At 46.8% G+C, this 27,439-nt stretch overlaps 1 protein-coding gene across 3 annotated transcripts in view; it reads left to right on the plus strand.

Moving 5' to 3' along the window:
- PTPN14 (protein tyrosine phosphatase non-receptor type 14) overlaps window positions 1-27,439 on the plus strand; it is a 114,723-nt gene that overhangs the window by 78,291 nt on the left and 8,993 nt on the right. For all 3 annotated transcript variants that reach the window (XM_035111317.2, XM_035111318.2, XM_035111319.2), the window contains exons 7-17: window positions 713-800; window positions 1,798-1,886; window positions 3,309-3,396; window positions 4,822-4,904; window positions 8,326-8,383; window positions 8,803-8,881; window positions 10,742-12,222; window positions 16,775-16,918; window positions 18,811-19,029; window positions 23,488-23,616; window positions 26,561-26,792. In XM_035111317.2, the coding sequence (XP_034967208.2) occupies window positions 713-800; window positions 1,798-1,886; window positions 3,309-3,396; window positions 4,822-4,904; window positions 8,326-8,383; window positions 8,803-8,881; window positions 10,742-12,222; window positions 16,775-16,918; window positions 18,811-19,029; window positions 23,488-23,616; window positions 26,561-26,792 (2,690 nt within the window). The remainder of the gene's footprint in view (window positions 1-712; window positions 801-1,797; window positions 1,887-3,308; window positions 3,397-4,821; window positions 4,905-8,325; window positions 8,384-8,802; window positions 8,882-10,741; window positions 12,223-16,774; window positions 16,919-18,810; window positions 19,030-23,487; window positions 23,617-26,560; window positions 26,793-27,439) is intronic.

Below are 27,439 nucleotides of genomic sequence, written 5' to 3' on the forward strand. Positions count from 1 at the left end.
ATGTTATCATTATCAAGGGCACCTGAAATATATTCGGAGTCGAGAGTGAATTTCATGCTCTTTATTCAGCTCATAGTCATCAAGGAGGAGAAGAGAAGACGAATGGCTCTTTTCCCAAAACCATCTGCTTATATACATTATTTACACAATGGGCCTTGCGTGATTGGCTACTTCAGGGCTACACCTGTGGGCCAATTATATTGTGGATTGACTTCTGCCTGCAGCCTGATTGGCTGCTCCTACAGGCCAATCAGGTAGCAGATTCACTTCTGCCAGCCGCCTGATTGGCTGCTCCAGCAGGCCAATCAGGTTGCGGATTCACTTCCACCTGGAGTTGGATTGGGTAGCTCCCGCTGATTCTGAATCCTATTGTTCTAGGATTCAGCTCAGTACATAACAGCACCCAATGTACCATTCTCCTGATGTCACTGGACTCCAACTCTCATCGGATCCGGCCCCGCCCAGCATGGCAAATAGTCAGGGATGATAGGCAATGTAGTTCAAGAACATATGGAGGACACAACACTTGCCTTCTACATGTTGGATGCCCCTATATAATTCTGGCGTGCTATGGTCCATGGGGTCACGAAGAGTCGGACACGACTAAACAACAACAAATATAATTCTAAGTTAGCAAATTCCAAGGGTTCAACCTAGAATCTTTGGTCCTCTGGGCAATCCTGAGCCGTCTTTCTCTTAACTCGATTTGCAGTGGCATCTCTCCAGCGGATGCGGAATTCCTGTACATCAGTGAAGTAGAACGACTAGATGGGTTTGGGCAGGAAAGCTTCCCCGTGAAGGTAAGGAACTACAACTTGATTTCCAACTGAGGCCTTTTATTGTATTAGGAAAATATGAGACGTCCTGAACAGCTTGCAATCAGCTTGCAGAATAAGTCAAAACGTTGCAGCTTTTAGCTTTCAAAGTCAGCCTCCACCCCCACCCCCATTCATTGTTTGTGGAGGTATTCTGTAGCTTTATCTGCCAGGGGCAATCTGATTTCTACCCTAAGGCACATCTCAGCTGAAGATCTGCCCTTGTCTCAGCTTCAGCTGATTTGAAGAATCCGGACAACTGTCTGTTTCGCCCGAAGGGACAGAAGGAAATAAACAATTTGGCTCCTCCCGATGTGTTCTGAATCTTATGACAGCCTGCATCAAAGTTAATGATTTTTGCACCGGAAACCAGAAATTGATGCAGTATTCCATGTCGAACCTTTGGGACAACTGACAGAAATAAAAGATTTAAAGTTCTGCGCTGCGGCAAATCAATTCTCTAATCCATTCTCTTTTGTAGTGTTTGGTAAGCACCAAAGTGAGATAAACACAAATTGGATAGGGCGCAGTAAGCATTGCTGTAAGAGCTAACTCCACACTTCTCTGGTGGATCCAGAGAAAAATGCAATTAGAAGTTATTCAAATTATGCTTCGTCCTAAGCCCCAGCAAGGTCCTTGATTCTGATATTGCTCCATTGTACCTCTGATGATATTTCTTTGGAATATTTTATATGAAAGAAGCAAGCGGCCTTGTGGATTCAATCTTGATACGCGATATATGTCCGTTCCATCAGTGGTGCAGATCTTCTCATGGGAAGTTTGTTCAGCCCGAAATATCTGATGCAAAAGGCATCTAGATAAGAAATAGGATTTTGTTGTTGTTTGTTTTTGTTGTTTGTTTTGCTTTATATTGTGATCTCCGCTTCTTAAATTTTGAACATTTACATTTATTATTATTATTTTATTATTATTTACATTTACATTTTTTAATTATTTACACTTATTATTATTATTCATGTAGGACAATCAAGGAAATGACATGCACCTTGGAATCTACTGCATGGGGATTTTTGTCAAGAACAGAATGGGAAGGCCCACAGTGATCTACAGGTAAATACAGGATCAGGAAACTTTGTAGAAATATTTAAAATAAATAAATAAAATTGTCCAGTAGCACCTTAGAGACCAACTAAGTTTGTTCTTGGTATGAGCTTTCGTTTGCATGCATGCGCACGAAAGCTCATACCAAGAACAAACTTAGTTGGTCTCTAAGGTGCTACTGGACAATTTTATTATTATTATTATATATTTCTACTGTGTCAGACCAACATGGCTACCTACCTGAATCAGGAAAATTTGTGTCTGACTGATCCAAAGCTAGCTTGATTTCGATCAACTTGGCTAGATGGGTGAAAACTGGATCCAACCCAATTATATTCAATTTCATCCAATGATGGGATCCCACTGACAAAAGAGATTCCACTGAAATGGAGAGGGAGGATTTCTTTTGCCAGTTCCTCTGCCTGGCTTCTGTTCCCAGTACTACCACCCACACTGTTCCAGAGGCTCTCAAACCTAGTTTGAGGTTCTGTTCTGGAGCCTTCATAAACTCCGGTCCAGCATAGGGCCATTTCAGTTGTGGCACAGACATTATGGAATGCCCTACTTTGATGACACCAACTGGCTCCTCCTATTTGTTCTTTTTTTGTTAGCTTGAAATATATATAAATATGGGGAAACCTTTGGTGATGGCTGAGAGCTGCTCATATTTCTCATTTGTTCTAAGTGGGACTAGTTCACCGCTCTAGCAGAACAGCAGGGTTGGATATAGCCCTGTTTGTATTTCATTATAGGTCATGAGTTTGCACAAAAAAGGGAGATTTTTCCCCAAAGTGATAAATAAATGCAACACATCCATTTGTGTTTCAGCTGTTTCCCCTTCTAAAACAAGGTGTTTTATTTTATCGATTTATTCATGGTTACATTTATATACCAGGTTTCCTCTAAAGCAGGCACCCCCAAACTTCGGCCCTCCAGATGTTTTGGACTACAATTCCCATCTTCCCCGACCACTGGTCCTGTTAGCTAGGGATCATGGGAGTTGTAGGCCAAAACATCTGGAGGGCCGCAGTTTGGGGATGCCTGCTCTAAAGAGTTCAAAGGAGTACAGGTGATTCTCCCTCTCCTAGGAGGTTAGTCAGGCCAGGGTTACAAGGGAAGCTTTGTGGCTGATGGAGACTTGAACCCTGGTCTCCTAAGGTCCTCATCCCACACACTGGCTGCGTAGCATTCCCATCCACAGAACCATTAACATGAATTGGTTGGAGGTAAAGACACATTTACATTTGCTGCTTAGGTGATTACTCTGTACATGCAGCCAGGTCATTGATAATAATTTTCACAAGCTAAACGCATGGAGAGGCTTGATTGGGCCAAACAGTTACTGAACATTCTCCTTGTACTGAAAGAATCATGTCAACTCTGGCTGTTTCGCAATGGCATGTCCGTTTCAGCAAACTTGCCTCTCCGCAGGTGGAATGATATCGGGAATATAACACACAACAAGTCTTCCATTGCTGTGGAACTGCTCAACAAAGAAGAAACTGTGCTCTTTCATACAGTAAGCAAAGCATTAAAAGATAAGCCTTCAGGGCTCCCCCCCCTTCCAACCACAGGATCTTCATTGTATACCTTTTAAATGTGATGGATTCTTACAGGCGGTTTCCCAGCGTGCTAGCCTAACTTCCGTGAGATCAACCCCACCCCAGGAGCTTGGAAAGGGATTGCAGTGAATGATAACTGAGGTTGTTAGTAGGGCTGTGCACTGGATTCAGCTGAAGCCTGGCCGACACAGGGCTTGGGCAAAGTTAGGTTGAAGCAGCCTTGGATCAAGTCTGGCTGCCCAGAGTGATCCGAGGCTGTCAGGAGGGGTAGCACATCAGATGGCAAAGCTGCAGGGGTCTGCTTCACTGGTGTGTTCTCAACAGGGAACATGTCGGCAAAACAGATTGAAAACTTCGCTCACCAGCTGATGAGTGGAAGATTTGATCCTGCAAAGCTGCGCTACTTTTCCAAGCCTCTTTCCCATACGGAATGCGATTGCAAAGAAGCACCCAGCAGGATTGAACCTTCCTGCTCTCTGTTCGGGGGGAGTCTCTGCTTCTTCCTCCGCCCCTCCTCCCAACCATAATTGAACATGAACTCCAGCCACAGATTGATTCGGGGGCAATCCAAGGTGGTTCAACTTGATCTATGGCCTTTTAAACCGGGGGGGAGGGGTATTTGTTATTATGGTATGTCTTTTTGTGTTTTCATATTGGAAACTGTCCTGTGATCGTCGGATGAAGGGCGGTAAAGAAATTTAATAAATAAATAAAATAATACAGTAATAATCCAGGGTTCTGGATTGGGTCAAGGGGGCTGTGCACAACCCTAATTGTTAGCCACCAGTATTATCCAGTTTTGTAGCAACAAAAGAACTGCCTTGCAGGCTGAGTCCAGAATCCATCTAGTCATTTTTTTATTTTATTTTTTACCAGTGGGCAGCCAAATGCCTTGGGAACTTCATTGCTGTGCCCTGGTGCTTCTCTTTAACCTCCTGTAAATCAGATCTTGGTCTTTTAAAAGAAACTCCATTTGATTTCTCACGAGAAAAGCCTTGCTGGATCAAACCATTGGTGGCTGTAGTTCAGCCTCTTGCTTTGCACCATGTCAAGCCAGATGCTTTCAGGAAACAGGGCTTGAAGCCTTAGGTTTGACACTTGTCATTAGCACCATTTCACCATTGGACTGCTCTCCTCTGGGCACCAATGGTGTGACTAGTTTGCATTAGCATTTCTGTTGCATTAGCACCAGCATCCCTATGACATGGATGCTGGCATTTGTGCATGTGTGTTTCTGAGCAAAGCATTATTCCTACTGAACATTTTAGAGGAGCGCGTTAACCGTTACATAACCCTTTGCTATGCTAGTCACAGTGTAATTAAGTGCTTTTCCTGCATTCCCTTGTCTCCCTGCCCCCCTCCACCCTTTCAACTTTTTAAAGGACGACCTTGAAAATGCCAAGTATATTTCACGGCTGTTTGCTGCAAAGCACAAGTTTTACAAGCAAAACAACATCTGCACAGAGTGAGTACTTTCCCCTTTCCCAGTTCTGGCTTCTGCTTGTGAAATGTGAAGCGACCTCATTTCGGTTCAGGCTTTTGGAGGCCGTTTTTCTTATTTGTTCCCCACCTGCCTTCTCCCCCACCCTCACCTGCAGAGACACAGCAAAGAGAAAAATTGCTCTGGTTCAGAAATCCAAGGAAAGGCCTGCACAAATGCTTTCTCGATTGTAAACTTAGAGGCTCATTTTAGGATGAAAGGGTAGCCGCAATCCGAAACACACTGGTTGCAATGGGAGAGTTAAAAAGGACCTTGGGAAACTGTGGAGACCAACCCTCTCCTAGGTGCAGGAACGTTGCGGCGGAATAGTGCCTGATGATAATTCCAGTTCATCATGGGTTAATCTATCACTCCCAGTATAGGCAGGTGTTCCTTGGGAGGCGGAGCTTGATGGCATTCTAAATGGCAGTTGGGAGTTGACAGTTGTGGGGAGTAGAGTGTTAGAGAGGGATGCAGGAGCTGTATTAACAAGTCTGTGTTATATGAAAAGAAGATGATGAACTAAGAGTTTAAACAAATGAAACCATAACGAAATATACATGTTCTCCAGTTAAAATAAAGCTTTCATCTATGTTGTGTCAAATTGGATGTTCCTCCTTATTCCAGCAACGTATCTAAACTCAATAGGGTGGTGACTGAAGAGGGGAGATAAAAACTGAGCCTGAGGAGCAGGTGGATAGTTTGCATCTCAAAGTCACGCACAGAGGAGGCAAGTGGAGGGAAAAGAGTGCCTTGCAGAGGCTAAAGTGCTGAGGCAACAGCTGCTGAGGTGAACCTGAGTTGAGAGGGAAACCTTACTGAGGGCACAAGATTGTTCCTGAAACATTTGCCTGGAGTTTTTAAGGATACAGAGCCACGCTACTTGGAAAGCTGGAACTGTACTCTATGTACTAGCAAACCCATATAAAAACAGGGAGTTTATTTGGGAGAAAGAAGGAATAGTAGGTTGTTTGAACAATAACTGAATTCCTTCAGCACACTGTTAGTAATAGAGAAGGGAGGATCGTCACAAACGTCCACCCAGAAGTGGGCAATAGCACAGGCTGCCAGTGGTCTAGTGGCATATTCAGAAGTGCAGGGACCCATTTGTGATTGTCACAGCCACGGCCGTACTAAGATTATCCAACCTTCTAAGATTACACAATAATCTTATAATATAAGAAAGAAAATATAATTATAATCTTATAATTAGGGATGCATTGTGACAATGTGCAGATCTCCATGTGTCACCCAGGGTTGTTTATAGCCATATGATCGTACAATTAAAAGAAGGAAAAACAGTTTATAAAAACAAGCTAAGCTATTATTATTGCTATTGCTATTGTTATTATTATTTAGTTACTTTACTTATAAAAATAACTCAGAGCAGTGTGCAAACTCAGCAGAAATAGTAACACCATTTGCAAAAAAAACCGTATAAATGAAAACCTAAAAGACAGGTCTAGCAGATCATGCATCCACCAAAAGAGGACACAAATACAGTGGACCCTTGGGTCATGTTACCTTCAGGTAACGTAACTTCCGGGTTGCGAACGCGGCAAACCCAGAAGTGTATACAAGTGTGCCATGCGCGCATGTTCAGAAGCGCTCTGTGCACCTCGCACGTGCACAGAAACGGCGCCTCTTCTTACAAAATTGTCGGGGTGCGCACGGACCCCCGAAACAAATGAAATTCGTATCCGGAAGGTCCACTGTACTTTACTGTACACTGTACAGCCAGTGTGGTGTAGTGGTTAAGAGCGGTAGACTCGTAATCTAGGGAACCGGGTTCGCGTCTCCGCTCCTCCACATGCAGCTGCTGGGTGACCTTGGGCTAGTCACACTTCTCTGAAGTCTCTCAGCCCCACTCACCTTACAGAGTGTTTGTTGTGGGGGAGGAAGGGAAAAGGAGATTGTTAGCTGCTTTGAGACTCCTTCGGGTAGTGATGAAGCGGGATATCAAATCCAAACTCTTCTTCTTTAAAAGCCTTCATGCTAAGAACCAAAAAGCCCAAGCGAAAAGGAAAATGTTTGCCTTGTGAAAACTAGACAAAGAAGGTGCCAGGCAAGCCTCCCTGAGGAGAGCATTCCACAAGTGGGGAGCTACTAATGAAAAGCCCCATTCTTGTGTTGCTGCCCTCTGAACTTCCCGTGGAGGAAGCGCACAGAGAAGGGCCTCAGATAGCAATCACAGGGTGGGAGTCAATTCCAAGCAACGGCAGTGCATTATAGTTCAAAAAATACCAAAGAGGCATGTCCCACGAAAATACCTGAACTGCCAAAGTCCAAGGCCAAAAGCTATGTCTCCAGCATTCAATGGAATCCATATAACGATGTTGCTAGATGGGCCTCTGTGAGGAGGGAGTTCCACAATTTAGGAGCTGTCACAGAGAAAATTCTCTGGGCTGCCATTCCCTGCCCCTTCTTTTGCCATTTATACATCTTCATGGTGGCTGCAAGATGGCTTTGCCCTGCTTCCACTTACTGGTTGCCAGGTCATATCATTTGGTACCTCTCATCTTCTTCCATTTTTTGTGTGTTTTATGCTGTATTTCCATTTTGGTTGTGGTTGACTGCCTTTGCGGCCTTGCCTAAGGCATGGGCGATGCCTTCAAAAATCAATAAAATAAGACACGGGTTTAATCATTCTCTTAGAAGGGTATTCGAGGCCTGTGATTGCTAGCTGAAAACCTTTTTCCCCTCTAGTGCTTTTTTAAAAAATGGCTCTGTTGTTCGCATTTCTTCTTGTGTGTCTTATTTTCTAATTGCACATAACGTCATTCACCAGATCAGAAACTGTAAGAGGAGAAATTCCACCTTTCTTCTCTACACGTAAGCACTTTACTCCTGCTCTGTCTTGCGAGTGCTTTTCTCTTTCATTTGCTCTCTTCCTCCATTCTAGCATAATTTCTCGTTAAGTTATCCTGCCATGCATCCTGCTATTCTAGCATCATGTCCAGCACTTATTTAATATTTCCTCTCTCGGCCTTGTGTGTGTGCATTGCCTCTTGAGTGACTTGCTATGCTCCCAGATTCTTGTTTTCTTCCTTGCCTAAACCACGTTGAACTATCTTGTGTTCCCTGTCCTCATTTCTCAATTTGCTTTAGTTCTTTCCCTTTCACTCCTCCCCTCCTTGCGTTTTCAGGATAATTTGTTTACACGTCCTAAGCTTACCCCCACTGGCTTACCCAAAGGCCTCTCATTTAAGCCTTTCGCATAGTTGGTATTTTGCCAATATCATTTATTCATAGTTCCTGTCACAGGACATATTTCTGGGGTGCCTCCTTCCAGATTCTCCCCAATACCACGCATACGAAACACCGGACGTTAACAGTATGATGTGTACATTCTTATTCAAAATGACGTTTATTTTTAAAATCCCCCTTCATTTTTTTCCTCCCACAGACAATCAAATTCTCCTCCTCCTATTAGGCGGCGGCCCACCTGGAGTCGATCATCCTTGGTAAATATCTTGGGATAAGTGACGAGCTAAACACTAAGCACCTAGGGGGGGGGGGAGAGAAATCTAGAGCTCTTTTTATAACCACAGAAATTTATAGTATAGTTATAGTAGAGCAGTGTTTTGTGGAAAGATTACTTGAAAAGTCAGTACAAGACTCCTTCTACCATTAAATGTTTTCTGGGGAGGGGGGGGTTGAATATTTGGGGAAGGGCCATAACTCAGTTGTTGAGCTTGCCCGAGGTATAATCAATGGCACCTCCAGCTATGGCTTGGAGAGTTTCCCTGCCTGAAACCTGGGAAGCCGCTGCCAGTCAGTGTAGACAATATTGACCTAGCTGGACCAAGGATTCTGATTCATGAGAAGACTGTTTCCTATAACTCTGTGTCAAACTGCATTTTTTTTCCTTTTTGCATTTTAGCCAAGGCAACACCCATTTATTATGCCACCTATGCATGTCCAGTGTGGAGAGCACTACACGGAAACTCACAATTCACAAGGTATTTATCACAAATATTATGACGAAAAACAACAACAGCAATAGTAAATACAGTGGTACCTTGACTTACGAAGACGATCCGTTCCGCGGCCGTCTTCGTAAGTCAAAGTATTCGTTTGTTGAAGCACTGCTTCTGCGCATGCGCGAAGCGTCATTTTGCGTTTCTGCGCATGCGCTGACTGTGTGCGCCACTTTGCGCAGGTGTAGAACGTGTGCGCGGGGCGTGCGCGGCGAAAAGACTTCCGGGGTTGTCGACTTCGGAAGTCGAATCGTTCAGATGTCGAGCTACCACTGTAATACATTGATAGGGCTATTAAGTCGTCAAGTGCTGGTCATGCTGACAAGCTGCTGCTGGGAGTAGAGAGGAGAAGAAATGGAATGGGGAAGGGAGGGGGCAAAGAGTGTCTGGAACCTTAAACAGAAGCATTCCATGCTGCAACATTTTGTTACACATTCCACTTGTTCACGTATAGTGCGCCTAGATTTTTCAAAGCACTTCACAAACTTGATCCCACTTACCTGCGTAATAGAACTGTAGGGTAGGACAATATGGTTACACATCCGCAAGAAAGAGAAGAGGACAAGAGACAGTGCCTTGCCGTAAAGCTGGTGTGAAGAACCCTTGGCTCTCCGAATATTGCTCCAAACTACATCCCCTGTCATCGGCCATGCTGATGGGAATTGTAGTTCAGCAACATCTGTAGGGCCAAAAGTTCCCCATGCCTGCCCTAAGGCCAGCAACTTGGCTTGTGGCAGGCGTGAGATTGAAACTGGTTAGCAGTTGAATCTCTTGGCTACTGTGCCGAAACGGCCCCCTGTTTAAGCGGTATGTGCTATCCCACCAAGCTTTGGCTTAATGGTCAGGAAAAAATACCACACCTTTCAACAAATAGGAGTGGATTTCTCTCCCCCCCCCCCGGCACTTCTCTCATTGTGTCAAAATCCAAAGCTGCAGAGAGAGAGAGAGAGTATATTTTTAAATGGCAGGAGTCTGGCAGGAGAAGGTGGATTAGGGGCGAGACCATCCCCGATCATTACTATTTCTGCACTGTCATTTCTGCCTGCTCTAGAGGCCGAGAGCTTCTAATTCTACCCCACTGTTTTGCTGATTTTGGAAAAGAGTGTTTGTTCTGTTTTGCATCCTCTCCCCGCCAGCAAATTTCAATACACTCAAGTATTACAGTAATATGGCTGAGTGCCCCTAATCCAGCGCCATGTGTGTTAAGATGAGCAAGCAGGCTTCCTATTTACATGAACAAGGTGGTGGAGCAGGAGGTGAGACAGTTTGCTTCACACATCTGGAGAGCTGTGCCTATAGAAAGTCTCCTGTGTTGGGAGGGATGTCTCCCTGTGTTTTGCAGGGATGGGCAATCCGTGTGCACATTAGGAGTCATTTGTCTGCAAGAGTGTGCTGGCTTGCGACAACATTGGCATTTTCTTAACGGAAGAGGAAGTGATCCGTAGCTCTATCCCTGCTGGTCACATTCTTCTTCCTGACTATGGCCGGTTCCACGAGTGCCTTGGGCTCCATAGCTAGCAGTGGGGAGACCCAGCTTGTGCAGGCAGGACGGCGATGTAGTCATCAGAGTTTTGGAAGGCCCTCTCTCTTGGAAGGCCATGATGGCAATATTCTGGCTCCACTTTCAGACCCAATATGCCTCTGAATACCACTTGCTGGGAATCGCAGGTGGGCAGAGTGCCACTTTATTCCTGTTTGCAGGCTACCCACTAGCTGGCCAGTGTCAGAACAGTTTGCTAGTCCAAAAGACCCGGCTTACGTTCTCTTATCCCTTACTCCACTGTCCTTAGCCTGTTTGCTCATGATGTTTCTCCTTCGTTTCTCGCTTTCTCCTGCCCACAGACAGCATTTTTCATGGAAACGAAGATATGTTTTACTGTAGATCTCAGAGCAGCTTGGACAGGTGCGCGATGGACTTCAGCTACTTGAACGGCAACGTTCCCAACGGCAGCGTGTGCAGCGCCCAGAGCATGAACTCTCTCAACCACTCGCAGAACTTCATCCAGGCTTCTCCGGTGTCCTCCAACCTCAGCATCCCTGGGAGCGACATAATGAGAGCGGACTACATCCCGAGCCATAGGCACAGCGCAATCATCGTGCCTTCCTATAGGCCGACGCCAGACTACGAGACGGTCATGAGGCAGATGAAGAGGGGAGTTGTCCACCCGGACAGCCAGAGCCAGTCCTTGAGGAACCTCAACATTGGGAACACCCATGCATACAACCAACCCAAAGACCTTGTGTACAGTCAACCGGAGATCCGGGAGAGGCCTCCTTACGCCATTACGTACGGGCCTCAGGGCACTTACAAAAAGCACGCCGCGCCATCTGAGCAAGTGAACCCCATCAACGCTGCGCAGACGAAAGCAGCAGCCAGTTCCATTTCCCACACCGTTAGCACCCCGGAACTGGCCAACATGCAAGTCCCCAACAACCAGAGATGCGGCACGGCGCACATCTTAAAAAACTACCTTTTCAGGCCGCCGCCGCCATATCCGCGCCCCCGCCCAGCTACCAGCACACCCGACCTCGCGAGTCACCGCCACAAGTATGTCAGCGGTAGCAGCCCCGACCTGGTCACTCGCAAGGTGCAGCTTCTGGTAAAGACCTTCCAAGAGGACAGCTCCCCGGTGGTCCACCAGTCTCTCCAGGAAGTTAGTGAGCCCCTTATGGCAGTCAAGCACCACGCGGCCGTCAACAAGCGCCACAGCTTGGAAGTGATCAGCAACATGGTGCGTGGCATAGAGGCGATGGCTTTGAAGAGCCTCAACGCCCCCCTGCCACGCAGGAACACATTGCGCGAGCAGGTGCAACCAGAGGAAGTGGTGCCCAGGGCTCATGAGGTCCAGCAGCTCCCTCACTACCACCACAAGAAGACCTTCTCGGACGCCACAATGCTGATACACAGCAGCGAAAGCGAAGAGGACGAAGAACCTTCGGAATCGGTGCCTTCCATGGCGGCGCTCCATGAAAACGTGGAGTACAGCGCTCAGCTGCAGGCTGCCTTGGCTAGGATACCAAACAAGCCTCCCCCTGAGTATCCGGGCCCCAGGAAAAGCGTCAGCAACGGAGCCCTCCGGAATGAGCAGGCGAACGTTTTGCTGGCCGCCTCTCGAGCCAGGGCTTTCAGGCCGGGTCCTGCGAAAGCCATCAGCATATCTCGAACTGATCAGGCATCAGTCAATGGGTCCTCACTTGGCCCATCCATCTCCGAACCGGACCTCACAAGTGTAAAGGAAAGAGTCAAGAAAGAGCCAGTGAAGGAGAGGCCTGTGTCGGAAATGTTTTCGATTGAAGACAGTATCATAGAAAGAGAGATGAGGGTAAGTATATTTTCAGTTAGGACACAGATGGGGTGGAGTGGAATCTCTGAATCAAACTGCTACAATAGATTTAAAATTTAAAAAAGTTTTGCAGAGCCATTGAAAGACTAGACCAGTGTTTCCCAAACTTGGGTCTCCAGCTGTTTTTGGACTACAACTCCCATCATCCCTAGCTAGCAGGACCAGTGGTCAAGAACGATGGGAATTGTAGTCCAAAAACAGCTGGGGACCCAAGTTTGGAAACAGAGCTAGACAGTCTGAGAAGGAGAGGTAAAGTCAATGCCTTTCTTTAATCGTGTTGGCTGTCAAGAAGTCAGCTCAAGAATGTAGCTGTAGTAAAAGTTGAGATTGTAATCATACTGGCTAGAAACTTAATTTGAAGAATGATGCTGAGATTCTCGAAGTGCTGTTCACAGCACTTGACTCTGTTACAGACCTTCTTCTTGTTCTGCCATGCTGGGTTCAGAGCTCCTAATCATGCCTCTAAGGTAGAAGAACTTCACATGTAATGACTCAGATTCAGGCACTGTGCCAGCCATAATTAAGCTATGCCATAGTTTGAGGTTCCAAATATACAAAAGGCAGCCATGGTTTGGAGCTGCTTGCCTGCTTTCATTTCCCACCCACTCAGAACTCAGTTTCATCCCAGCTCCATGGTGCAGAAGCCTCTTGAGATCGTAGCTGTGGTTTGTCAGTAGTCTGTGACTTCAACCACAAACCAGAATTAGCACAAATTATTTGTTTGCAAACCAGCTTCAAACTTTGGTTCTTGACCCTGGTTTTTCAGCTCCAAGCAAACCATTGTTTGTGAGCATACTTGGGTTCAGCCACTGGTCCTGTTTCAGGAGTGATGCTAAACCATAGTTCAGTATTATGTGAATGAGCAGATGTGGACCTTGGGCTTGCATGTTCCTCCTCTCCTCTCTCCTCTATACACAACTGCAAGGAGGAAATAGAAACACCTTTACAGTTTTTCACTGACCAGAACTTACCATTGTATCCAAAAAGGACAAACTGTGGTTAGTTTAAATCAGGGGTCAGCAAACTTTTTCAGCAGGGGGCCGGTCCACTGTCCCTCAGACCTTGTGGGGGGCCGGACTATATTTTGAAAAAAAAATGAACAAATTCCTATGCCCCACAAATAACCCAGAGATGCATCCTATATAATAATGTCCAAGTTGTCCCTGCGTCCAGTTGTCCCGTGTGTCCCTGGGGTACTGCGCATGTGCCCCAGGGACACAGGGATTGGACGGAGGGACAACGGCCAACCGCCGCTCCGCCAACCGCCGCTCCGAAGCCCAGTCTCATGCTGGAGGCGGCGGGGGAAAGAAGCGCTCCCCCCCTGCAGCCTTGCTGCGCACCGCCGGCATGGGACGGCGCTTCCTCGGCGAACACAAGCAGGCAGACAGCCCGCCTGCTTGCTTCCCCGAGGAAGCCGAAGCGGCAGCGGGCGCCGAGGGAAGCTGGCTTTAGCTTGGCGGCGGCGGGAAGAAGTGGAGGAATTCCTCCCCTTTTTCCCGCCGCCGCCAAGCCAGTCCCCGAGCCGAAGTGCGGTGCGGCGGGGGCTTTTCGCCGTTTGCCTTCCCGGAGCGAAGGGGGAGGCAAACAGCGAAAAGCACCCGCCGCGCCGCACTTCGGCTCGGGGACTGGCTTGGCGTGCGCGGCGAGGTGGCGGGGGGGGGGAGGAGAAGCGCTCCTCCCCCCCCCGCCGCCTCACCACGCAGCGCCGACATGGGACGGGGCTTCGGAGACCTTCTCCGAAGCCCCGTCTCATGCGGGAGGTGTGCGGCGAGGCGGCGGGGGGGAGAAGCGCTCCTCCCCCCCGCCGCCTCACCACGCAGCGCCGACATGGGACGGGGCTTCGGAGACCTTCTCCGAAGCCCCGTCTCATGCGGGAGGTGCCCGGCGAGGCGGCGGGGGGGGGGAGAAGCGCTCCTCCCCCCCGCCGCCTCGGCACGCAGCGCCGGCATGGGACGGAGTTTCGGAGAAGGTCTCTGAAGCCCCGTCTCATGCGGCAGGTGCGCGGCGGGGGGGGAGAAGTGCTTCTCTCCCCCCCCCCCGCCGCCTCGCTGCGCACCTCCCGCATGAGACGGGGCTTCGGAGACCTCCGAAGCTCCGTCCCATGCTGGCGCTGCACGACAGCAGCGTTCTAGCGCCCGTTTTTAAACGGGCTGAATTCCACTAGTTTTAAATAAAAGCACACATTCCATTTATGTAAAAACAGCAGGCAGGCCCCACAAATAACCCAGAGATGCATTTTAAATAAAAGGACACATTCTACTCATGTAAAAACATGCTGATTCCCAGACCGTCCGGGGGCCGGATTGAGAAGGTGATTGGGCCGCATCCGGTCCCCGGGCCTTAGTTTGGGGACCCCTGGTTTAAATGATGGTTCATTGAAAGAATAATAAAACCAGCTATTAAAGCAAACCATGGCTCAGTTTATGTCAGAACTCAGCCTCTGTCAAATACAGTTAGAGGCAGAACAAGTAATTTTGTAAGGAGGCTTTCCAAACAAAGACAGGATTGATTCAGCCATCCTGAAGGACTTTTTAACTCCCATTTGTTTCAGCCTAACACACTCCATTGTCCTGAATGAGAGGCTGGAGCAGAAGGAGGCCTGAAAGCTTTCATCAAGTACACTACAGACAAAAATACAAAATAGCTGAAGTCATCATCACCCCTCCAATCTCTCCCCCCCCCCATCAAAAGCTACCCACACTGAAGAACATTAATTCAAGGCTCATTTTAGGGCAAGGTTTTCTTCCACAACCCCTCCCAAGAGCATAATTCCTTAGTTTATGCAGTTTCCAGGTCAGCCAGAAGCAACTACCCTGTTTCTCATATTTTAAGACATACCCATAAAATAAGCCATAGCAGGATTTTTAGCATTCAAGGAATATAAGCCATACCCCGAAAATAAGACATAGTGATAGGCGCAGCAGCAATGCCGGCCGCAGCAGGAGGAGGAGGAAAAAAATAAGACATCCCTTGAAAATAAGCCATAGTGTGTTTTTTTGAGGAAAAAATAAATATAAGACATGTCTTATAATATGAGAAACACGGTAGACAGAAATGCATTGCCTCTTACAGATCTGGAAATACCCAAGTTATACGCTACTGCCAACTACAGAGGATGATGAGGTGATAAGGTTTGGGGAGTGGCATAAGAGCAGCTTTCCTGGAAACACCTGGATTTGACTTGCAACTATTCCTTAGCCCCACTGAGCGATTGCAGAGCGCCTTCCCCGATATCAACCATCTCAGGTGCTGTGACTGGCAGAGGACATACTATGGGTGGAGCCACCGCTGGGTGCTCCCTGATTGGCAGTGCCCCTTGCCATTAAAAAGGTCACAGAAGAGTCCATTCATTCAGAGGGAAGGCAATGGAAATAACAATTTATTATTTTTATTAAGAATAACAAATTAATATGCTGCTAAATGCTGAAACCAGCTTCTAAGTGGTTTACAAGTATAAAAAGCAATTGCACAAGCGTGTTCGTTTTTTGTTTTGAAAAAAAAAAACCCCATAATTAAAATATGCAGTAAAACAGTCCTGTTTAAAAAGGTAAAGGGACCCCTGACCATTAGGTCCAGTCGCGGACGACTCTGGGGTTGCGGCGCTCATCTTGCTTTATTGGCCGAGGGAGTCGGCGTATGGCCTCCAGGTCATGTGTCTATCATGACTAAGCCGCTTCTGGCAAACCAGAGCAGCACACGGAAACGCCCTTTACCTTCCCGCCAGAGTGGTTCCTATTTATCTACTTGCACTTTGACATGCTTTCAAACTGCTAGGTTGGCAGAACACAGCAATTAAAACGGGATGCAGGTCGAGAAAGTGCTTTGTTCGCCCTTAGTTTTAGGAGAATTGATGGCGCTTCTGAATGTTGAACCCACATTTGGAAGTAAATTTAGAGGCAGGGGAAAAAAACACACACAAAAGATTAATTTAACTCATTTCAGAGCTTAGAAACGTTCTCGTTTTACGTGTCACAATTTCGCCTCCTTCCACAACGCCTCTACCTGGTGGCAACAGAGCATTTCCAATTGGCCTTTTCTTGAATTGGAGGTGGGGTGGGCGTTGGATCTGCATTTATTCACTTTTCGCTCAACAGAGCCCATTGTACTAATTTCAATGTAACAATGCTGTTTAAAAATCCGCCACCAGTCTGGGCTTATGTTTCATCTTTGTGGTTTGTTTGGCTTGCCTGATGCAGCTCACTCTGTGCCTAACATTTACACACACAGCACACAGCACGCAAGGGGGGCGGGAGGGGGAGAGAGAGAGAGACGCCTGTTTTTGATAGCAGGTCCCCTGTATCGTGGGACTGTTCCTTTGAAATTAAAGCTCTGCACTCATGTTGGAACAGGCCCCCCGGGGAAATAATAGGAAGTTTAGGAGACGCATTTGGATTTGCTCTGCTAATGGCCGTCATCTGCACTCCTCGGCCGGAGTTGTAGATTTTGTGGGAGATTAAAAAGGCATTCCAACATTCTGCTGGCATTATTTCTAATCACCCCGAGATGAAAGCATGCCTTTTCTTGCCAAAAGTATCTAGAGAAACAGAAGATGGCAGGCCTGGAGGCCCAGAAGAGGCCCTTGATGTTGGCAGCGCTCAACGGTCTCTCAGTCGCTCGAGTTCCAGTGCCTGAGGACAGCCAGGATGAAGCAGTCAAGGTGCCAATGGATGAGCGGGTAAGAATAGGACTAGCAAAACAAAGGGCCGCCATTTTGGTTTCCGTCGGCAACGGCTTCTGAAGTATTAAAAACCAGGTGATATATTGCAATGCCCCGGTTAACACACGGCTGCAGAAATCACAACTCTGTGCATAAGACTGCTGGTGTAACATGAGGATGCATGTAATTGGGGCCAGAGCTAGCTCATGCAAATCTTGCCTCAGCTATGAGCCCTTGTGCAAAACCTCTGCCTCACAACAGAAGAGTATTTTGCCCACAGAAGTCTCCATAAGCACCGAAGGGTATTTGAATAAACGAAATGGACACACCTGTAGACATTTGCTGTCCCATAAGCATGTTTTCATAGGATAAAAGTAAAATAAATGGAGACTGCCTTAGGCAGCTGTTATCAGCACACCCACAGTGCTTGTTAGTGGGTTAGTGGTTTTCTTTTCTCACACAGTATGGACGCACCCACACGTGCAAATGTGCACCACGGTTTCACAGACTTTCACTCAGTGCTATCATTTCCCTTGAAATTTAGACACTACTATAGGAACATCGTTGCCCCAGTGTCCAGTTCTCTTGGTTCCTGTGTTCACAACCATTTGGCTGTCACTGTTACAACTTCAATGGCCTTAAGTCTTTCACGAAGTGTTTGCACAATCAAGCACCGCCATCATTATTTAGCTGTGGTCATAACTATGGGCACAAGTAACACCCAATTTATGCAGTGGTTATGTTCCAAGGCACCGCGTGTTCAAGTGAAATTGCGTATATTTGAAACACAATCGAAAAAGCCTACAAACACCCCGCTCCGCCCTGCCTTTTTGTGACATTTTTGAGTCACTTCCGGGTGTGGCACGATGCATGTGTGTGTGATCATGCTCATATCGGATGTGCTTGAAATGTATAGTGGTGTTCATCGAGGATGTTTCCATGACCAAAGGTCCTTACATCATAAGACTGAGACTCTCTAGCCTTGGCAGGCTATTTCCATCTAAAGATCAACACAGCCAATCCGGCCCTGCTGGTCTTCCTAGACCAGGCATCTCCAAACTGCGGCCCTCCAGATGTTTTGGCCGACAACTCCCATGATCCCTAGCTAACAGGACCAGTGGTCAGGGAAGATGGGAATTGTAGTCCAAAACATCTAGAGTGCCAAAGTTTGGGAATGCCTGTCCTAGACCTTTCACCAGATTTTGATCTGGTGGACCATGCAATTTTTTTCATCCCCTGTGAAATGAAAGGGTTTTTAAATTGTTCCACTCCCCCCCCCCCAATGTTACAGTCAGAGAAAGTAATTGGGGATGTGGTGATTATTGATTTCACCTCTTCGTTCTTTGAATGGTCCTTTGGCCTCAAGTGTCTACTTCTTCTCAACTGTCTTCTATGTGGAACAGGTGGGATACAGTGGTACCTCTACTTACAAATTTAATGCGTTCCGAACGCACATTCGTAAATCGAAACAAATTGTGAGTCGAATCCCATAGGAATGCATTGGGAGAAAAAAAATGTAAGTCGAAGCAACCCTATCTAAAAATTCGTAAGTAGAAAAAATCCTATCTAAACTGCATCCAAGATGGCGGACGGAGCTCCATTCGTATGTAGAAACATTCGTAAGTAGAGTTATTCGTAAGTAGAGGTACCACTGTAGATTATCAGGAGTTTGGGATTATGGTGTTATCTGTAAAATACCTCCCCGCCCCACCCTATAGAGAACATAGAGAGTTTAATGCAGGCAAGATGGAAGAAATAGACAACCCTTAGCATTTGGGGGGGGGCCTCCTCTGATGATTTATCTCATCACTGAAAGACAAGCAACTGCAGTATTTTATATGAGTCACTTTTGATTATAATGCCCCCTTTTGTGTTTGTTTGTTTGTTTGTTTGTTTTTAATTGAAAATAGTGCAAAATCCTGAGGAGGAAGCTAGAAGAGGGGATGGTGTTCACTGAATATGAGCAGATTCCAAAGAGGAAAGCAGACGGGGTCTTTACCACAGCGACGCTTCCTGAGAACACTGAACGTAACCGTGTCCGAGAAGTTATTCCGTATGAGGAGAACCGCGTGGAGCTTGTCCCAACCAAAGAAAACAACACGGGCTACATCAACGCCTCACACATAAAGGTAAAGACTGGGGGGACGGAAAGAAACTGCCTTTGTGGGTTGAAAGGCTGGGGTTGAACTTGGGAGGCCAGAGTTCAGATGTGAACTGTGCTGGGATGTGAACTCACCCGGCTGGCCAGTCCCCAGACGCTCTGTCTCAGCATCACTTAACCTATATGCAGTCCATGCCTGTCGTCACAGGATTGTAGTAATTATAATTTGTTAAACATTTTTTTTAACATGAATAGTGCCTCTCCTGCCTTAACCTTTCTTCGTCCTCGCAATAACCTTCTTCCGTGACTCGACTTGGTCTGACACAAGGCTTTCTTTCTTTTTTCTTTCATTCTTTCTTTTATTTTTACCCTGCTCTTCAGCCACAAAAAAGCAGCTGAAAGCAATCATTAATAAGATAGTCCCTTCCCTCAGGCTTACAATGTAGAAGAAACAGCACAAAGGGAAAAGGGACTTGGGAGGGAGGAGGAGAAACTCGGGGCACCAGTTCACCAGTGTTATTTCTGGCTGGGAAGGTAGGGGGAAGCAAGCTCTGTTCTTTGGCTGATGAATGCGGCCATGCTAGTCTCCCTTTGCCACACTGTTCTTCCTGGATCCAGAATCCTTCAGCCCCATGGCTGAAGCCAGGGGCGAGAGTGTGTGCCCTTCAGCTGTGCAGTCCTGGGACAGCTGTCAGCTGAAGCCAAGTGCAGCTTCTCCCTCCGTGACCAGGGAATAGGGCCAGGTTGATCTCCAGCCTGCCTTGATGTTACTCTGAGTGGCTTGGAACAAAAGTTAAAAACAGGCTGGAAAGCTGTGCGAGTGCTGCAGGTTCTGTAAAGACTTTTGCCTTGAGCCCAGTCAGGCACCCTGGGTTCTAGCCTAGGTGCTGTCTGCAAAGGAAAATCGTGTGTCAACCTCAGTCCATGGCTGAACCTTGCTTTGAACTCTGCTGCTTCTCAGACCCTGGCCCTATGCCGTCCCTACGTTCTGTACCCTGAATTTGGAAAAGCTGGGCAATCTGTGAAAGGAAGGTAGATTTGGGTGGCATTCATGACCCTTCTCCCTTCTGTTTTATCCTAATAACCCTGCAAGGTAGGTTAAGTGGAGAGGGAGTGACTGGAACGTGTCCAGAAGAGGGCAACCAAAATGGTCAAAGGCCTGGAAACGATGCCTTATGAGGAACGGCTTAGGGAGCTGGGTATGTTTAGCCTGGAGAAGAGAAGGTTAAGGGGTGATATGATAGCCATGTTCAAATTTATAAAGGAATGTCATATAGAGGAGGGAGAAAGGTTGTTTTCTGCTGCTCCAGAGAAGCGGACACGGAGCAATGGATTCAAACTACAAGAAATAAGATTCCACCTAAACATTAGGAAGAACTTCCTGACAGTAAGAGCTATTCGGCAGTGGAATTTGCTACCAAGGAGTGTGGTGGAATCTCCTTCTTTGGAGGTCTTTAAGCAGAAGCTTGACAGCCATATGTCAAGAATGCTTTGATGGTGTTTCCTGCTTGGCAGGGGGTTAGACTGGATGGCCCTTGTGGCCTCTTCCAACTCTATGATTCTATGGCCCAGGGTTATACACTGAGCTCGATGGCTGAGTGGGGGATTTGCATCTGGCTCTCTCCTGTCCACATCCAGGACTCTTAACCACTATGGCTGTGTACACACCATCTACTTGCACTGGTATGCTTTCAGACTGCTAGGTTGGCAGAAGCTGGGACAGAGCAATTGGAGCCCACCCCATCACATGGATTCGAACCGGCAACCTTCTGATTGGCAAGCCCAAGAGACTCAGTGGTTTAGACCACAGTGCCACCCGCTACCTTTACTTTTACCGTACACACCGTACATTTAAGGCACATTTAACCTCCATCAAAGAAACCTGAGAACTATAATTGGTTAATTTGCTGTGTTGTAGCTCTGTGAGGGATAAACTCCACTTCCTAGAATTCTTAGGGGAGATGGAAATGTGCTTTAAATACGCTTTAAATGTATGGTGCATATGCGGCCTATAGGAGAGTGGCTCTGGAAGCAAACCTCCTGGCTCTTTGCATCAGGAGTGAGGAATCTGTGGCCCTGCAGATGCTGTTGGGACTCTTAACTCCCACCAGCCTCGGCCAGCAGGCCTAATGGTCAAGGGTGATTTGAGAAAACTTGAACGGATCTGCTTTCATGAACAATTTCTGCGCTGGTCAAAACAGTATTAAATTATGAGCATATCTTTGCTGCAAGACATCCGTACCAAGTTCCAAGCTCGGTTTGGTCATAAATTTACAACGCTAAGCCCTTGTTGAGTCAAAACACCTCTCTAAAACCAGAACCCTGTCAGATTTCTGCCAAAAGATCTGGTGGGTAGCAGATACTGTGTGTTTTTGGCACAACCTACCTCGGCTTGGATGACTGATTGCGGAATCTGAATTCCCTCCCTCCCCCCCCCCCATCCAATGGGAGGGGGGGGAGGACAAATCATTTCTGAGAGCATAATTTTGCTCCATCAGGTGGCAGGGGCCCAGAAAGAATTCTCCCCAGCCAGCTTTAAGAGTTCATATTTCATCTTGTGTGTCGGCCTCGGACATACCCACATTGTTCTGTGGCGCATGTAGCGACATGTGCTGATGCTTAGTAGTATACAACCCTGTGCGCTGCCAGCACTCCCCCCCTCCAAGGGGCTGTTGCAGAAGCCAGGCAGATGTTCTCTTACTCAGAAGGTGAAATTGCATCTGCAGATTTTTACCTCCGCCACGCAGCGAGTGTTTTTCACCCAGTTATCAATTTTTAATATCCTGCAGTCGGGGCCGCAAAGTGCTGCCGCATTCCATGCTGTGCACTCCCTCTGGACTAGTATTTATGGTTTTTTTTGCCCATGCCTTGTGCCAGCAGGCTGGGCGGTTGGGCCACCGTGGAGCAGACAGAGCAAAAACTTCCGTAACGTTACGATAAGATCTTGCCCCAGACTCCTACGCTGCTAGACCCAAGCTTGCAATCTTCAACAGGGTTGTCTGCCTTTCCCTTTTTTGCTTTGATCCTGGCTGTCAAGATTAACATGCCTTCAATCTGTGCATGCTAAAAAATAATAAGAAATCTGTTTTCAGTGGGCGCACTCATATGTCCACATCAGCAAACAACTTTCTCTTCACTTTTGAGCTGCTGGGATATAGACACGCTATACTTCTGGATACCAGTTGGTGGAAATTGCAAGTGGAGAAAAGTGTCATGGAACTCAGTTCCTGCATGTGGGCTTCCCATAGGCACCTGCTTGTCCACAATGAGATCAGAGTTAGACTTGATGGGCCTTTGGCCTGATCAAGGAGGGCTCTACTTACGTCGCCATGTCCATATTCTAAATCTCACTGAAATTGTTGGGATCATTCTTAACTAGTTTTTCAACAGCCTGTGGTGTTTCTCACCTCAGATGAAATAAACATGTCTATCTCTCTCTCACACACAAACACCATATAATGATGTGCTCACCACAGGAGCATGTTTATATAGGCCTTGAATCTTGGGATGGCCCTAAATGGCTTTGGCCCTGTATACCTGAAGGAGCGTCTCTACCCCATCATTCATCCCAGACACTAAGGTTGAGTTCCAATGTACTTCTGACGGCTCCCTCGTTGCCCACCCTGTGGAACTCCCTCCTGTCAGATGTCAAGGAAATAAACAACTATCTGACTTTCGGAAGACAGCCCTGTATAGGGAAGTTGTTAATGTGTGATGTTTTACTGTGTTTAATGTTTCAATTTGTTGGAAGCCTCCCATAGTGCCCCAGAGTGTCTGGGGCAACTCAGCCAGGTGGGCGGCATATAAACGGCATATAAACCGTTGTTATCATCATCCTCTTCATAATCATCATCATCATGTGACAGGCAGACCTGCTTCTTCTGATTCAGGTTTCTCCCCTCTACCCCACCACCCTGCAAATTTGTAGAATGGGTGTTTTGTGGGTATTTCATCTGGAAAAAGGAAGGATGGAAAGGGGTTCTGAACGCTCCATTGGCTCTTTATTTTTCCTCCACATCCCTGGTCCTTTTCTGTTGCTTCCTTGTTTCCAACATTGCCCTCTGAAGCTAAGCCAACCAGGTCCTAAAGCCAAAATATAAACAGAGGGTCATGTTTTGTGCATGTAAGAAAATTGCATGCAGCAAGGATGGGTGAGTGGGTTAAGCTGGCTGATAAACATGAACCTCTATGAGCTCATGACGAAGAGCATAGGAAGGTCTCTGGTACTGAGCCAGACCATTGGTCCATTGGTATGGTTTACCAGTGTCCTGGCAGCTGTTTTCCAGAGTCTTGAACCAGCCCTACCTGAGGATGTCAGGGATTGAAAGATTGAACCTTGCACTTCATGCGTGCAAAGCAGTGAGCTAAGGTCCTTCCTTAACTATGCACAGTTGCTACAGCAGAAAGAGAGAGGTGAAGATGCTCAATTGTGGCATGGATTTTGTAGTAATCTGTTGTTCTCTCCTTCTCTCTCTCTCTTCCTCAGGTTACAGTGGGCGGAGAAGAATGGCACTACATAGCCACACAAGGACCTTTGCCACAAACATGCCATGATTTCTGGCAAATGGTGTGGGAAGAAGGGGTGAATGTGATAGCCATGGTGACAGTAGAGGAGGTATGTAATATGTGGTTGCATGCTAACAAATCACCAGAGTCCTCTTCACGGGGAACTCTGAAAATTGTACCTCTGTAAGGTGTATAGGCGCCTCCTAACAACTCTCAGCAACCTTAACAAACTTTGGGGGAAGCCATGACTGTTGCTGTCGTAGCTCTTTACATATATGGCATGAATAATGGACAAAGGCAGATTTCTGTCTGTCCCAGTGTTATACAGTGGTACCTCGGTTTATGAACACAATTGGTTCCGGAAGTCTGTTCATAAACTGAAGCGTTCATAAACTGAAGCGAACTTTCCCATTGAAAGTAATGGAAAGTGGATTAATCCGTTCCAGATGGGTCCGCGGAGTACTCAACCTGAAGCGTACTTAACCCGAAGCATGGGTGTAATTGGTTCCGGAAGTCTGTTAATAAACTGAAGCGTTCATAAACTGAAGCGAACTTTCCCATTGAAAGTAATGGAAAGTGAATTAATCTGTTCCAGATGGGTCCGCGGCGTTCGTATACCGAAAATTCGTAAACCGAGGTGTTCATAAACCGAGGTTCCACTGTATCTTTTATACAATGTGTCCAATCAGAAGGTGTGGTGAGGGAGGTTCACACCATTCTCCATTTTAGTCACTAGCACCTGATTCTCAGACAGAACAGCACAATTTGGTGGCCCATCTTCAGGCAGAGAAGATGGGCCGAGGTGGATTTAGGGGAGCATGACCGGTTTGGTGGCCCTGGGAGTTAAGCTTTGGGGTTGCTGCAGGGGCATCACAACTGTGATGTAGAATGTAAGGCGAGAGGCGAGCGGGGGATTTGACGTTGCACAGGCGCCACTGAAATTTGAGCCCCCAAACTCCACCACTGAGAAGGGCGGGGGGGGGGCGAGTTGCTCACTGCACCCTCACGGCCACAAAAGGGCCCGGTGTCAATGAGCTGTCCCCTCAGATCACCTCTTTGGAATGGCATTCGTCCAAGTGGGCCTGCCACCGACCTCAGGTCGACCCTCACTGCAGATATAGGCAGTACATTCAAAGATGTTTTGTTTGCCTGCATTTTCTCTCTTCCCCACCCAGTCCTAGTTCAAACCTGAGAGCATGCATTCCTTGGGCCTCTGTGGGCTTGCTCCCTACCCTTTGATCAGCTTGTCCTGTGCTAGAGGATAAGAGCGAGAGCCACTCTTGAGACCGGACCATGTTTTATCTTGTGTACACTTAAGGGAGGTTCAAATCGTTGCATGCATGTTTTGAAGATCGAGGAAGCGCTCTCCATGACAATCTGCTTCTCTTTGCCGGTCTTCTGTTTGCTGTTTTTTTTTTCTTTCTCAAAATTCCTTTGAACCTTTGCCTGGGATGACTCAACCCCTTACAACCTTGTTTGTATCAGTCTAGCTGGCCTCACAGTATAATGATGGAAGTTTAGCTCCATTAGAAGATTGCTGCATGCCAAACAAAGCAGTGGATTCTGAGAACACAAAGCTGCCCTTATTTGAGAAGAATGATATTCTCAACCTATCCAAGGCCACCTCTGCATTACTAGCATCCTTATCAGCTGCAAATACATCAGAAGTTGTTGTTCCAGTTAAAGTATCCAGTAAAAAAGAGAGAGAAGAAATCACCTTTATTCCCATGCCAAGCAAAACAGTTATTTCTGTTGTAATCCCACAACTGTATGTTGTGCTATAAACCTGGCACACACAAGTAAACCAGCCCTGCATCCTGTTCAGAACTCTGCTGCCTTTACAGGCACACAGGAACAGCTGTTCTGTTTAAATAGTGCGGCCTGATTTCCCCCATTTTAAACATTTAGCACTATCAGCTGTTCAGAAGGGGGAGCAAGAGTCCATTAAATGCACAGTTACAGAGTAATCTGACCACAGAGAAAGCCTCTTTCTAAGCGGCGGCAGGCAACGGTGCTGTCTTATGACCTGAACTCTGATTATATGCATGCATTCATATCATGGCTTTTATGATGCTCGGAAACAACGAGGAATCTCCACTGTCCTGAGACGGTGGAAATTTGCAGACAGTAATTGCAGTATGAATGCACACTCCGTGATAAGAGGGCACTCCTGGAACCCCAGGATACACGGGGGCAAGGGAGTTAGTTGTTCATGGGGAAACAGTCAAATAATATCACAGTCTCCTGCCCGCTCCCCATTTTCCTCTGATGTCCTCACTCAGCTGTTTTCTGGGAAACTATAACATGCTTCCCTGAGGTGGTTGCTTGAACTTTGGGTTTGTTGCAGTCCCCCACAATGAAGAGCATCTGCGATATTTTCTGTGCAGTGCTGTAAACGCACACTAGAAATGCTTTTGTCTGGAGCACACAGCATCGTTTGAGGCTGCATGTTGTTGTGCGGTTATTAGTCTGAACACACATTTTGGGACTTTGGACAATTATGGGATGTTTCGAGCCATTCTCTTAATTCCTTTACTTAATTCCTTAATTCAGATTTTGCTTGCGGCGTGTACAACCCATGCAGGGGTGCCTAAGGGTATGTAATACTGTCCTTGACTTCACTTGTTCTGTAGCCGTGAAGCCTTCACTGGTTGGTGGCGCCAGCTTTATCATGGCGCCTTGAGGGAGAAGGGGTCAGTTTGCGTAGAAGTTACACTTTGCCAGGGTTTTGCCCAGTTTCCCACACCAGCTTCTGGGGTAGGAGGAAAGCTTTTATGCTAGGGATCGGCAGCTGAGCCAAAACTTTCAAGGACACATTCCAGCCAGGCAAAAACACTTGGAGTATGAAGTGACGGGTGGGGCCTAGGGAGAGTTTTGAGGCCTGGAGGGCCACAACTGGCCTGCGTTCCTGAAGTTTTCCCACCCTTGCTTTAAACCACACAGGCACAGTACTTGATTTTTAGGCATACCCATTGTTCACTGTGGCTTGTGGCTGTAAGAACGGACCGTGCTGATTTTTTTATTTGCTTCTCCTTCCTTTTGCCATGGGACAGGAAAGAGGGAGAGCCAAGAGCCATCGCTATTGGCCGAAACTCGGCTCCAAGCACAGCTCAGCCACTTACGGGAAGTTCAAGGTGACCACCAAATTCCGCACTGATTCTGGTTGCTATGCCACTACGGGTCTCAAGGTCAAGCACCTTCTGCTAGGGCAGGAGAAAACGGTGTGGCATTTGCAGTACACCGACTGGCCGGATCACGGTTGCCCAGAAGAACAAGGCTTCCTCTGTAAGTTGTGTGTGTGTGTGTGTGTTTGAAATGTGGGTGCTTTCTTTTTGTTTTGAGTGAGGACATCAGTGAAGTTGAATTTAATGTTGGAGTGAATCCTTAGAACTATTTGCTGATACACACACACACATACATATCATATACGTGTGTGTGTATGTGCCAGCCATATAATGATACTGACATTTATTTGCTGAGCTTTATTTTTAGGGAATAATAATAATAATAATAATAATAATAATAATAATAATAATAATAAAAAATTATTTATTTATACTCCACCCACTCTGAGCGGCTCCCAACATCATAATCATCATGTGATAAAATATCAAACATTAAAAACTTCCCTAAACAGGGCTGTCTTCAGATGTCGTCTAAAAGTCATATAGTTGTTTATTTCCTCGACATCTGGTGGGAGGGCATTCCACAGGGTAATTGCCACTACTGAGAAGGCCCTCTGCCTGATTATTATTATGTTTGGGTGTGTGCAGGCCGGGACCGAAGGTGAAGCTGTATGTTAAAAAGAATACGTGAAAAACTATTAATAACAAAAAGGAAGGGAAATATTTTCTCGACTGTGTCAACAGCTTCGTTGTGCAATTGTGTGTAGGCCTTTTGTAAGAGTTACACTTTGCCAGGGTTTTTCCTAG

The sequence above is a fragment of the Zootoca vivipara genome, chromosome 3, assembly GCF_963506605.1.
Source record: "Zootoca vivipara chromosome 3, rZooViv1.1, whole genome shotgun sequence".
Classification (NCBI taxonomy): Eukaryota; Metazoa; Chordata; class Lepidosauria; order Squamata; family Lacertidae; genus Zootoca; species Zootoca vivipara.